The following is a 13645-nucleotide window of genomic DNA, read 5'->3' as shown; positions in this document are numbered from 1 at the left end:
CTGGCTGGGAATAGCGCAAAGCCCAGGCACACCATCCGTAGGCCCAGCACAAAATGACAGTATAGGGCCCTTTTCCAACAGCACGAAGAATTTGGGGACAGCAACAGCAGAACTATCCACATGTTTGTGCAGCTGGTTGTGCCTTCAGGGTCAAGGAGGCCTCCTAGGGAAGATGCCAGCCTTTGCCCAGAGTCCCTGCCTGAGGTCCCAGCCCTTCCCTGGGGGCATGTGAGAGAGGATGCCCTCACTCAGGACAAGCTCACAACCTGACCTCAGTCCATGGGGACACACAGCTCAAACGTACACAGGGCACAAAAAATAATGGCAGTTATGTTTTTAGAAAAAAATTAAGTTTATAAATATTTCTCCACTGTACAAAGTTTTCCCAGCCTTGCCCACCCCATCACTGTTCACATTTCTTGTGTTTTAAAATCCCAATTATATTTATTTTTTAAATCATAAAATATATTTTTTCTTTGTTCATATTTAAAACTATTTACAGGGCACAGAGAGGCTGGGCGGCCAGGCCGAGGTCAGGATGAGTCCGTGCAGGGGGAGGGGGGCGGCGGGAACAGGTGGGAGTAGCTCCGCTCTGTGGCAGGGGAGGGTGGGCAGCTGTCCTCTGCCGACAGGTACTGGCTGTGGGGTGTGGGTGGGGGTGGGTAGGGGTCTGAGTCCGAGTTCAAATCCAGGTAGTACTTGCTGGTCTTCCAGCGGCTGGCACTGTAGTCACTGTCGCACACGTCAGTGCTGCAGGGTGTCGTTGGGGGTGCCATGCCTCGAATAATGTAGGGCCTGAAAGGGACAAACAGGGACGAGTAGGATCCAGATTCGGAGAGGCCCACAGGCACGTCCACCCTGGTGGGCACAGGGGTGTACAGCTGCGAACACCAAACGCCTGTCTGTTGGCAGCATAAGCGCCAGAAGAGGCAGGCCTGACCCAGGATCCAACCTGCCATGTGACCTGGACTCATCACACACCCTTTCTGAGCCTCCAACATCCCTGCCTCTAGCATGAGTGTACCAGCCCCTCCCCTGAGGCTGCCAAGGTGGCATTTATGGAGAAGGAGGCCTCCAGCGTCTGCTTGGCTGGCCTGGGGCAGTGATGCACTTGACTTCTCTGGGCTTCTACAGTTTCTCACTGATAAAAGGTCAATGAGATTCTGTCTGGAAAGTGCAGAAACAGTGCCTAACAAAAGAAGTTGCTGGGCAACCATTCACCATAACATCACACTGCAAACGCTGGGGACCCATGGGCCTAGAACGGTCCCATCTTAGGTTAAAGCAACCTGACCTCTGTAACCCCTGTCTGCTCAAAGGCTGTAGGAGCCCAGCAGTGGCCCAGGAATCCCGCATCAGGCTGCGCGGCCCAGTCCAGGTTCATGAGCCTGGCTTCAGCACAGTGAGGATCACAGTGGGTGGGAAGGTGAAGCCAATACCCGGTGACCCCAGGTGCAGCAAGGTCAGATGTGGTGAAGGAAGATATCCCAGTGGTGGGGTCCAGGGAGGATGGCATGAGCAAAGGCACAGGTGGGGCAGAAGGGGCTGGCCTGCCAGTGTGGACACAGTAACTCTGAGGACAAGACCTGAAGAGGCTGCTGTGACTGTGACAGCCCCAGGTGGGCAGCAGTGGCCAGATGTGATACGGAGGCACTAGGTCCTTACCACCACTGCAGGTCTTTGAGCAGGGTGGTGACCCAATATAGAGGAACTAGAAATGGAGGTGGGCTGCTGCCCAGGCTGTGGTTCCCAGCTCCCTGCTGGGCCTGACAGTTCCCGGAAACTGCCACTAGATGGCAGGAGGCACCACACTCAGGAGGCCTTGCTGTTCCCAGAACCAGAGGTGCTAGTCTGTACATAGACCTGGCCCAGGCCCACCCACCCCCACCCACGACCCTGGGTGAGGCCCAGTGCTGCTACGGGATGCAACCATTGGTGGAGACCCCAGGTCAAAGGTCAGGAGGCTCCCCCAAGCTCTGACTTGCACCCTACTTCTCCTTGATATACTAAAGGGGCCCCTCCCCACCCAGGGAGGTGGGGCCTGTGACCCCAACTTGCGCATTGGTGTCAGGCTGAGCAGCCAGTACAGTAAGTAAGAAGCCAGGATCACCGTAAAACGATCACACCCCAAACGCCACATGCCACACCAGCCTTCACATTCACATTCTATCCCACGAAGACCCAGGCACCAGAGGGGGAGTCACGCTGGCCAGGGGCCCACAGCTGGATTCAAACACGCAGGCATACCCTTGAGCCCAAGTCCTTGGCTCCTGTGCCTCAGCCTCCCCTAAAGTGGGACAACAGGGGGTGGGAACGCCACTGGTGGCACCATCTAGGGCCCACAGCTCCATGGCTGAGTCCTGGCCCACAAGTGCTCCCTCCCCAGGCAGCTCTGTGTGGGATTCAGCACTCAGGCCCTGTGGGATGCAGTGGGAGAGCTGAGGGGAAGGGGCTGGGGCCACCTCCTCCCCAGGCTTGCATAGAGCCCACGCAGCGCCCTGACACACAGAGGGCCCTGAATGAATGTCCTACCTGTACGGTCTGGCGGCAGCTGGAATGCCGGAAGAGTAGAACATGTCCATGTTGTACAGGGAGGGGTCCGTGGCGGGGGACGGAGGCGGGTTCAAGATCTGAGGAGAGCCAAACAGGGGTGACTCGGGGCCTTCCCAGCTGTGATTCCTTCTGCCGGCCCTCCTGGGTTGTCCTCATAGGGAGGGTTCTGCACTGGCCCAGCTTGGCCAAGCTGGAGCCATGCTTCCCAGGAACCCTTTCTCTGCCTGGTCTGGGCACAGCCAAGTGAGATTTGGGAAAGAGGGGCAGCAGCCCACTTCCCTGAAGGTGAGAGGCAGAGAACAGAGGTGCTTTCGGCCATGTGATCTCACCCTCCTTAGAGGTGATCCCAGGCTCACGCTCAGACACTTGGCCATGAATACAGAGGCAGAACTTCGACAAGGTCCTGGACTCATACCCCCTTCTGTAGGCTGGGGTCCTGGCCAGTCCCCTCTATAGCCAGCTTGACCAGCCACAGAGGGACATGTCCTCATGTGCCGCCGCTGCCCCCCACCCCCTGCATGTCCAATTGTATCAGGGAGCAGCTGGCCAGGCTCCTCAGAGACTTTCCTGCTACCTCTCCATCTGACTTGCACCTCCACATCTCCTGCCACCATCAGACACTCTAATGTCTGTAATGATATCCTTATTCCTAACACTCCTAACACTGGGGTGACTCTGGGTCCCTGCTCAGCCTTGACCCATGGGGGTTACCATGCAGAGGGAGGGGCCCAGCCCCACTGCCAGAAAAAGGTGCCCCTTTCTCAAAGGACTGTACAGTCACTTGTCCCCAAACCGCAGTAGTAAACAAATCTGCCATGTGAACATGCCCTCCAGAGTCATGCAGTGCACAGCCAGCCCCACAGAGAGACAGCAGGATCTGGCGCCCGGATGCTCACACAGGCCTACACCTTCCCCAGCAACTGCCACTGACATCACTCAGCCCTGCACCCAACCCGAGGAGTGGAGGGTTTACGTGGGTCCCCTGCAGCTGTCCCTGTGAAGGACACGGCCTGATGCACCCTCCTACAGAGAGAGGAGGACAGGACCATCACTGTGTGAATGGAAGGTCCCTAGAGAGGTAGAAAGGGCACAGCCTGTCATGCCAGACAGATTTGGGTCAAGTCCTATTTTATCCAGCTATAGCATATGGGGGGGAGCAGGGGGGTGACTTCACCTTTCTGAGCCTCAGATTCCTCATTTCTAACACTGGGTCAAGATGACCTGCTTCACAGGCTGTCCTGCCCTGATCCTTATCCTGGGGAGGGTCCACTCAGCCCAGAGAGCCAGCCCAGTATCCCAGGATTTGAACCCAAAGGTGGGAGGGCATGACACTGGGGGGTCAGGTGTGTGCTCAGAAAATCAAGTAGGCAGGGAACAGAGAAAGGGCCTCCTGGAGCTGACCATGCCCCAGACCTGTGGGTCCTGTTTCCCCATTTGCCCATGAACTTGACTGGACCTGGGTTCTCTTTCACTTCCACCTTCTTTTTTTTTTTTTTTGTAGCGACAGAGTCTCACTGTACCGCCCTGGGGTAGAGTGCCGTGGCGTCACACGGCTCACAGCAACCTCTAACTCTTGGGCTTACGCGATTCTCTTGCCTCAGCCTCCCAAGCAGCTGGGACTACAGGCGCCCGCCACAACGCCCGGCTACTTTTTGTTGCGGTTTGGCCGGGGCTGGGTTTGAACCCGCCACCCTCGGCATATGGGACCAGCGCCCTACTCACTGAGCCACAGGCGCTGCCCTCCACCTTCTTTTTTTCGTTTGCAGTTTTTTTTTAGCCAGGGCCGGGTTTGAACCCGCCACCTCCGGTACATGGGACTGGCGCACTACTCCTTTGAGCCGCAGGCGCCACCCCACCCTCACTTCCACCTTCTAAGGCAAACTGAGATTCTGCCTAAATCCCCTCCTCCGCTAGCTATGCCTGCTACCCCCAGACTCCCCAGGGCACTGGGGACATGAAGGTAAAGAGGAGAGAAGGTTTTCCCAGTACTGCAGTGCGCAGATTTCTGGCAAGTTCCACTCAGCAGCTTCTGGGCCATCTGGTGAACCATAGGTATGCCCTCTCCAAGAACCAAATCTCAGCCCTGCAGGGTCTCTTTCTTGAGAGCTCCACCTCAGCCCACTTGCTGTTCCTGTGTCCTTAGAGTTCTCTTTACCTCTCACTGGCCACTTTCCTGTTATTCCAAGCCCTGGTGATAAGCCTATATATTGAACTGTTTGCGCTGGAATGTCATGTGGCTTCTGTAAGATATCTGGTAGCCATCACTAAAGAAACAAGGTGGATACCTGCACATCCAATCACATTCCAGAAAAATCAGGATTTAAATATAAAGCATAAAACATGAAAACACAAAGAAAGAGAACACGGAAAGAGGTTTTTTGTTTTGTTTTGTTTTTTTGAGACACAGTCTCCCTTTGTTACCCTCAGTAGAGTGCTGTAGCTTCACAGCTCACAGCAACCCAAACTCTTGGGCTCAAGCAATCCTCTTGCCTCAGCCTCCAGAGTAACTGGGACTACAGGCATCCACTATAACACATGGTTAGATTTTTTTCTGTTTTTAGTAGAGACGGGGTCTCACTCTTGTTCAGGCTGGTCTCAAACTCCTGAACTCAAACCATCTACCCACCTCAGCCTCCCAAAGTGCTAGCTAGGATTACAGGTGAGAGCCACAGCACCTGGCAGAAACTGTTTTGTATGATCAGAGTAGGAAATGCCTTTCTGAGCATGACCAAAAAAACCTGGGGCATTATAAAATAAACAATTGACAATTTCATGGTATAAACAGCAAAACACACTATAGCCCAAATCAAAAGAAAAAAAAAAAACAAAACAAAACTGGGAAACAAATACTTTTTTTTTTTTTATACTTTTTTATTTTTGTAGAGACAGAGTCTTACTTTATCGCCCTTGGTAGAGTGCCATGGCATCACACAGCTCACAGCAACCTCCAACTCCTGGGCTTAGGCGATTCTCTTGCCTCAGCCTCCCGAGTAGCTGGGACTACAGGCGCCTGCCACAACGCCCAGCTATTTTTTGTTGTTGTTGCAGTTTGGCCGGGGCCAGATTTGAACCTGCCACCCTCAGTATATGGGGCTGGCATCCTACCCACTGAGCCACAGGTACCACCCGAAACAAATACTTTCAAAACATACCCCCAGCAATGGCCAATTTAGTTAGTATACTGTAACTAAAGAGATCTCACCAATTAGTAGGAAATGCATCAATAATCCAATATGAAATGGATGTACACAGACTCCTCTAAGAAAAATAAAATGACAAAGGATCTTAAACACATACGAAAAGATGTTCAACATTGTTCATAACAAAGGAAATATAGGCCAGGCGCTGTGGCTTACACCTGTATTCCCAGCACTTTGGGAGAGACCAAGGTAGGAGGATCCCTCAAGCCCAGGATTCTGAGGCTGCAGTGAGCTGTGGTCATACCACTGTACAGCCTGGGTGACAGAGCAGCATCCTGTCCCTAAAAATAAACAAAGAAACACTTAAGATTTCAGCCTGGCACAGTGGCTCTCACCTGTAATCCTGGCACTCTAGGAGGCCAAGGTGGGTGGATTGCCTGAGCTCAGGAGTTCACAACCAGCCTGACAACAGTGAGACCCCCATCTCTACTTAAAATAGAAAAACTAGCTGGGTATAGTAGTGGGTGCCTGTAGTCCCAGCTACTTGGGAGGCTGAGGCAAGAGAATCGCCTAAGCCCAGGAGTTGGAGGTTGCTGTGAGTTGTGTGATGCCACGGCACTCTACCGAGGGCCATAAAGTGAGACTCTATCTCTACAAAAAAAAAAATAAATAACTGGCTCTTTTAGGGGTGATAAAAATGTTCTAAAATTAACCATGGAGAGGGTTGCACATATCTGCACTAACGTCCAGTGAACTGTGAGCTTTCAGTGGCTCAACTGTACAGTTCAACTATGAAGCGTCTAAACGCAGAGCTGGCTGGTCAGTGTCTCCTCTTATTGCCTAGTGTGATCCTCCCAGCTTTCCCAGAGCCTGGGGAAAAACAATTCACTCTTCTGAGCCTCCTGGTGTTTGTCTGGGTTGGGGCGGTGAAGGGAGCTGCTTCCTGCGGCAAACTCAGCCTTACAGGCATCCTGTGCTTCCTGCTGGCCAAGGGGGCTGAGAGGCCACAGTAGCAGGAGCATGAGGAGCACGGTGTATGGACAGTCAGGCCCTGGAGCCTCCAGGAAACTCAGCTACGGCCCTTTTCTCCATGCCCCGCCCCTACCAGGTATGATGAGGAGGAGAGAACACCCCAGATGGGAGGGACACCCAGAAGGACACAAAGCACCAGCCCTACAGGGCGGGGTTCACTGAGGAGCTGTTCTCACCTCAAGGAGGGCACACGGCTGCACACTAAGCAAGTCAAGTCAGACCCCAACATTTATACAGATTCACCACTGTGCCAAGCCTGCCCTGGCACCGGGGCTGTCTCTCCCCAGCCAGCCTGGAGAATAGGCTCCTTCTCAGGGTCCTGGAGGGCATTCGCGCCTCAGCCTCACTGCCCTATGCCTGTCCTTCAGAAAACAATCCAGCTATTTTCTGGGAATCAGCAAAGCTTGGGGTAAGAAAACAGGGAGTTCCCGGTGGGAAGGCCCAGGGAAGGCTCATGCAGGCCTGACAGGCCCCAGCACAGGCAGGAGGGGAGGTGTACGCAGAACAAAGACTACCACCCAGATGCTGAAATGGCCCCAACAGCAACGCCAGGAGGTGGCTTATGGGTGAGACTTCAGTTGTTTATATTTTTGTGTGGTTTTCAGGTCATCCATACAAACAAGGATTATCCTTTTCCAAGTATAAAACAAGGTCATTAAAGAGAAAAACCAAAGAGGTCTGGAGAGGGAGTGAGGCAAACACATCCACCTGGCTCCAGTTATCAATTCTAGAAACCCACGGCACCAAGAGGTTTCCCTGGCCAGCACTGACACTGAGAGGGTCCCGGCTGGCCACCCCACCCACCCAACTCACCGGTGGATACAGCGTGGCCTTTGTGCTAGACGAGCTGCTGGACGAGGCCCCTGTGACGTGGTTGCGGTCATAGAGGGGCACCCCGCCCCGGCCCCCCATCAGGCTCACGGAGCTCATCATGGACTTTCCACAGGAGATGCCTGTCCGGGAGAGGGGAGGGGGTGGCTCAGGCGGCCTCACTTGGCCACACTGCAGACACACCATAGCCTCGTCTGGCTCCTGCTGTCCCCAAGATCCAGACTGAGGCAGGTTAAGTCCTGTCCTGCCTCTCACAGGTCTCTCTGGCTACTTCCAGTGTGACCTCTTCCAGGCTCGAGTCAAGTAGGCAAACAGCACCTGTCCCCAGGGTCCATGAGCTTGTGGCCAAGATCTCAGCCAGGGGTCAGCTCAGAGACTGCCAGGCACACAAACAGGGCCGAACTCTCTGGGGCTGCTGGGACAGTGATGGTCACAGCTTTTGGGAGGTCACAGGGCTTTTGGGAGCTCCTGAGAAACCCTGATGATTCCCCTCCCCAGGGAGAATCACTTGCACCTAGACATCAGGGCCCCAGTGAGGCTGGTTTGGGGCGGGGTTGGGACAGAAAGGGGCCTGGGGCAATCCCTACGGTGGCCCTGGAGCGGAGCTGTAGGGGCACATGCAGACCTTGCAATGACCTCACCTTCCCAGACACACCATGACCACCCACGTGATGTGAACCAGCACAGCAGCTGTAGGCCAGTAAGCCTCTGTGTTAAGGGAGTGTGGGTACCAAGCACAAGCTCAGCGGGAAATGCTGAGTGCTGCAATTGATTAGCAATGCCTGCCAGGTGCACAGCAGGAGGAATATGATTGTAGCACCCCTATGTACTCCCCCCATATTGGGCCCCCACAGCTCTCCCTGTCCCTGCTCAGGTCCTTGGTCCCAAGCTCCTTACCTGTGAAGGGACCATGCTGGGAGCCACCTGGGGCTATGAAATTGAGGGGCACATGGGGGGTCCCACTGACATACTCATGTGGGAAGGGCCCGTTGGCCCCTGCATAGCGCTGGCACGCAACGCGCTGGCAGACAAAATAGACCCCGCCCATGATGAAGAGGGAGAGGATGATGCCGATGACTGGCCCGATGGCGCTGCTGTGGCCTGGGGTGTCGTCTGAGGGTGGTTTGGTGATTTCTGCCAGACACAGAGGGGAAGGGGTGGCCAACATGAGCCCTGGGGGCCCTCCTGGGGGGCAGACACTGCATGCCCTGGGGGAGCTGGCTCTGCCCAGGCCCAGCACCCAGTGATGGAAGACAGAAAGGAGAGGCTGGGTGCTGGGCCTGGGCAGCCTTGCCCACCCTAGGACCGTGCATCCTGCCAGAAGCACTCTTCTCGCCTTCTTCTTTCTTCCTTTCTCCTCCTCAACCCCTACCTGGCTTTCCCACAGCCCCTCAACCAGTCTCCTTTGCCCAGGGGCCCTGGGCGGTGGCTGGGAAGGGAATGCGTCCCTGGCTGCCCTGTGTGAAATAGCTGGGGGTGGGGGGTCCATGAAGCTGGGTCTGAGGAGCCACCCACTGGCCACAGGGTTTCCAGGCTCCAGACCCAACTTTAACAAAGGCACATTCACTTTCAATGGAGTGGCCCAAACATACTGAGGGCAGCCAAGCACGTCCCCTCTGCAGGCCAAAACCCCAAAGGGCAAAGGGATGAAACTGTGGACCCCGTGATGAGGCTTGACTGGGGCAAGAATCAGCCTGCACAGATCCAGTCAGATGGGAAGTCTGACCAGAAGGGCAGGGACCCCTGCTGGCCCCTTCATTGCCATCTGGCCCCAGGCCACTCTTGAGATGGTGCCCAGTGTGCCTGACCTGGGCTGGCATGAAAGTGCAGAAGGGTTCAGGGAATCCCCAGTGAGGCCTCCTCCCACCTCTCAGACTTCTCTCTCTTAAAGACAGAAGAGAGGAACTCTCAGCCCAGGTCCCTCTGCAGTGAAGGGCTGGCCGTGTCCCCAGACAGGTCAACTCTTTCCTTTTTCCTACCTGCAACTTTTCCATCTGAATCAAAAAGCCTTTCAAGAGCAACTGCCTCCAGAAAGCCTTCCCTGACTGCTCTGGCCTCCCATACGCTAGCCCATTGATTTTCAACCAGTGTGCCAAAAAATTTTTAAAGATCAATTAAATTATTATTCTTTTCTTTTAGAGACAGAGTCTCACTTTATCGTCCTCGGTAGAGTGCCGTGGCGTCACTCAGTTCACGGCAACCTCCAACTCCTGGACTTAGGTGATTCCCTTGCCTCAGCCTCCCGATTAGCTGGGACTACAGGCACCTGCCAGAACGCCCGGCTATTTTGTTGTTGTTGCAGTTTGGCCGGGGCTGGGTTTGAACCCGCCACCCTGGGTATATGGGGCTGGCACCCTACCCTCTGAGCCACAGGCGCCACGCAATTAAATTATTTTTGAAAGAGGTTCAAAGCACAGTAAGTATATTCTTTTTTACTTTTTTTTTGATCAACATAATTTAAGTATGCCGCAGAAGTTTAACTATAGGGTTAAGCGTCCCACTGTTGTAGTCCCTGTATCCCCCAATGTACAGACCATGTGACTTGAGAGGCACTTGGGATGTGCTCTGTGTGTGCATGTGACGTGTGTCAGTGTGCACGACTGTGTGTGTGTCCGCATGCATGCACACTGCTCCTTCTCAGCCTGACAGCAAGCTGCCAGGACACAGGGCCACCACAGCCTTCAGGCATAATCTTGCTGCCTGACAAGTACCACTGAGCGAGGCCCTAAGAGTCCTCTGGCCTAGCTGGGGGCTTTTAAAATCACATTCTCCCCTCCTGGCCACTGTCTCCCTCAAGGAACCTCCCAGCTGCCTCAATCTCCCACAGACCTCCAAGCAAGGCACACTGCCCCCACCCCAAGCCCCACTCTCCCAGGGAGAACCCGCTGCGGGCGCCCAAGCCCTCTGCCAGAAGCCGGCTCACCGCACATGAGCTCGTCGGAGCTGTCGATGCAGTCGGGGAAGGAGTCACACTGCTGCTTGATGGGCACACACTGGCCACTGGCACAGCGGAACTGGCTGGGCAGGCAGACAGCTGCAAGGAGGGGCACACACTCAGGGCCTGGAGGGCAGCCCCAAGCCCCACCATATGGCCCAACAACCAAGGTCTGGGCTCCAAGCAGACAGTGGGCAGATGGGACTCTTTCTCAGACCAGGTCTGAAGCGGTCAAGGCTAGTCCAGTTCCACTTTCTCATGGCCTATGTTGTACCAGGGAAGGATTGGGAGGGACGAGACCTCAGTGCGTCTCCTGCCCAGAAGGTATTTGTCAGGCATCTGCCTTGGGTCAGGCCTGCACACCTTGAAGATTCACAGACAGTCCTGACCAAGGCTCTCTCAGGTTACTGGGGTTCGGAATGGCAGGGTAAGTGCCAATGAGAGGAACATCCTGGACTGGTGCTACAGGGAGCAACAGTGCCCCAGCAGAGCTCTGAGAGGGAGAGGCAGCCTCACAGTCTTTGGAGAGGGAGGGAGAACAAGGATGGTGCTGACCATCGCTTCCACACCTCCCAGCACCGGCCTGGAGGGACTCACAGCTCCGTGAGGAAGGCAGGACTCAGCTCTGGTGCACCCCAGCCAACCTGCTGTCCAAGCTCCCCTCCTGTCTTGCCTAGGAACCACAGACAAGAGGACCCTGTCCTTGCGATGGGTGGGATGACTTTCTGATAACCAATAAAAGAGGTCATTATGAAAGGAAAACGCAGATGGAGAACACAGGAGACATTTCACTGTCAAGATCTAAAGGAGGCTGGGTGCGGTGGCTCACGCCTGTAATCCTAGCCCTCTGAGAGGCCAAGGTGGGAGGATTGTTTGAGCTCAGGAGTTTGAGACCAACCTGAGCAGGAATAAGACCCCATCTCTACTAAAAATAGAAAAATTAGGGCGGCGCCTGTGGCTCAGTGAGTAGGGCGCCGGCCCCATATGCCGAGGGTGGCGGGTTCAAACCCAGCCCCGGCCAAACTGCAATAAAAAAAAAAAATAGCCGGGCGTTGTGGCGGGCGCCTGTAGTCCCAGCTGCTCGGGAGGCTGAGGCAAGAGAATCACGTAAGCCCAAGAGTTAGAGGTTGCTGTGAGCTGTGTGACGCCATGGCACTCTACCCGAGGGTGGTACAGTGAGACTCTGTCTCTAAAAAAAAAAAAAAAAAAATAGAAAAATTAGCCAGGTGTTGTGGCAGGCTCTGTAGTCCCAGCTACTTGGCAGGCTAAAGCAGAAGGATTGCTTGAGCCCAGGAGCTGGAGCTATGATAACACTGCTGTATTCAAGCCTGGGCAACACAGTAAGACTGTCTCCAAAAAAAAAAAAAGAAAGACAGAAAGGAAAATTATCTGAAGGATGATCCTGCCTTAGATGAGAGTGGGCCAGGAAGCCAGAGCAAATCCCTCCATAACTCCTGGTTCAACAGGTTGCTAGAAACCACCCAGGAGTGACAAGTGTGACCCTGCAGACTGCTCAATGGAGGGCAGCCCTGTCTTTTGGGAAGGGATTTACCAGAGTGTGCACCATGGAAATCTCCAGCTCACTGCTAGATTTGCCCTGGATTTCTGTAAAACTCATGACCAAATTCAGAAAGGCAAGAGTCTCGCTCTGCCTTCAAGTCAAATCACCTGGTGGGATAGGATTGGGGTCTGATTGCAGGTTTTTCTTCTTGGGCCTACAACTAACTCTTCCACAGTGAGGAGAACTGGGCAGTTTCCCTCCAAGCAAAGGCTTTTCAGAGCCCTGCTCATGTGATGTCAGATGGAGCCCCAAATTCCATACCCAGAAGGGCAGGGCGAGTGGCCTCACCGTCACAGTCGGCCTCATCAGAGCGGTCCTGGCAGTCAGCCTCACCGTCGCAGCGCAGACGCAGGTCCACACACTGGCCCCGTGCGCAGGGGAACTGCGCGGCTGAGCACACTGGGCAGCCCTCCTCGTCACTCTGGTCGTCACATTCGGGGAAGCCGTCACAGCGCCAGGCCCCGGGGATGCAGTCGATCTCCCCCGTGGCACACGCAAACTGGTCGGGGGAGCAGGTGGGGGGCTCTGCAGGAGGGACAGAGAATAGCCTCACACAGAGCCCTGCGCAGTAAAAACCAGGCACAAGTGCCCCAGCTGCAGAGCAGATGACGTGGGCCGGCTCCCTGTCCCTAAGGCCAGGAGCTGCACCCATGTGTCCTCCATCGCTGTGTCTCCTGTACAGTCCTGACCTCCAGTCCTGGCCGTGAGAAGGCCAAGCATGACAGAAATTTGCTGCAAGATGCCATGTACCTTCTTGTTTGCTTCTTACTGCAGAGGAGAAAGAGGGCTGACTGGGGACCTGGCATTCAACGTGGCAGAAGTGCCCTGGCTGTGGAGAAGCTGCGGCCAGTCCCCCTTCCTCCAGGCCTCAGGGCCCAGCTGGCCTGTGGACCTAGCATGCACCACCACACACACTCCTGGCACATCAGCCTGGTCGTACCTGAATACCTAGCACACTCATCATGAGGTGGAGGGGCAGAAAACGGGTGGTCAGCACCCACCCTGTGATGGGCCTGGGCTGCTGGAGGTGGCAGCAGGACTCTGCAGGGGGCCCGCTTGTCCAGGAGCAGGGCAGGAGCTGGTGGAGGACACAGTCACCCCATCCCAAGCACCTGAGGAGAAGTGGACTGAGGCAAGGCAAGAGGGCCGGGGATGTCTGCAGGGAGAAGGGCGAGGAGGAGGAGGAGGGTCCCGACCAGGGTCCCTGAGGGAGGAGGGCTAGGAGGGCAAGGGCACGGCAGGGCTCAGGGAATGGCTGTGTCCCCAGGGCTCAGGCACAAGAGCACCAGCATAGATGGCCCAGAGGAGCCCCTCAGCCTCGGGGCTGCCCCCATTTCCTAGGACTCCCCCATCCTTTGTTCAGAAAATCACAGAAAACCGAGGCTGGCCTAGGAGGGACACCTGGAAACTGGCCTGGGCTCTATTCTAATGCTGAGCAATAGCCCCACACGCTGAGGGCTGATCATGGACGGAGCATTGAGGCCATGCTGCAACGATGCACGTGATCCTCTGGACCTTCGCAACCCTCGTGCCTCCCCCATAACTGCACGACTCACCCCGAGAGTACAGGGACAGTGATGTGGGGGAACCTGA

General features: G+C 55.2%; 1 protein-coding gene across 4 annotated transcripts in view; it reads right to left on the bottom strand.

Annotated features, from left to right (window-relative positions):
• Positions 1-331: 331 nt before the first annotated feature.
• The window catches only part of LRP5 (LDL receptor related protein 5), a 110930-nt gene continuing 97616 nt past the window's right edge, over positions 332-13645 (bottom strand). For 2 of the 4 annotated variants that reach the window (XM_053561200.1, XM_053561203.1), the window contains exons 18-23: positions 12341-12577; positions 10480-10590; positions 8454-8690; positions 7539-7678; positions 2533-2630; positions 332-795 (exon numbers count right to left, since the gene is read on the bottom strand). In XM_053561200.1, the coding sequence (XP_053417175.1) occupies positions 534-795; positions 2533-2630; positions 7539-7678; positions 8454-8690; positions 10480-10590; positions 12341-12577 (1085 nt within the window). In that variant the 3' untranslated portion in view covers positions 332-533. The other 2 variants (XR_008374195.1, XM_053561202.1) reach the window with 2 other exon arrangements.

Source organism: Nycticebus coucang, chromosome 14 (genome assembly GCF_027406575.1).
Source record: "Nycticebus coucang isolate mNycCou1 chromosome 14, mNycCou1.pri, whole genome shotgun sequence".
NCBI lineage: Eukaryota > Metazoa > Chordata > Mammalia > Primates > Lorisidae > Nycticebus > Nycticebus coucang.
The sequence above is the reverse complement of the archived record's forward strand: the minus strand, read 5'-3'. Positions and strand labels throughout refer to the sequence as shown.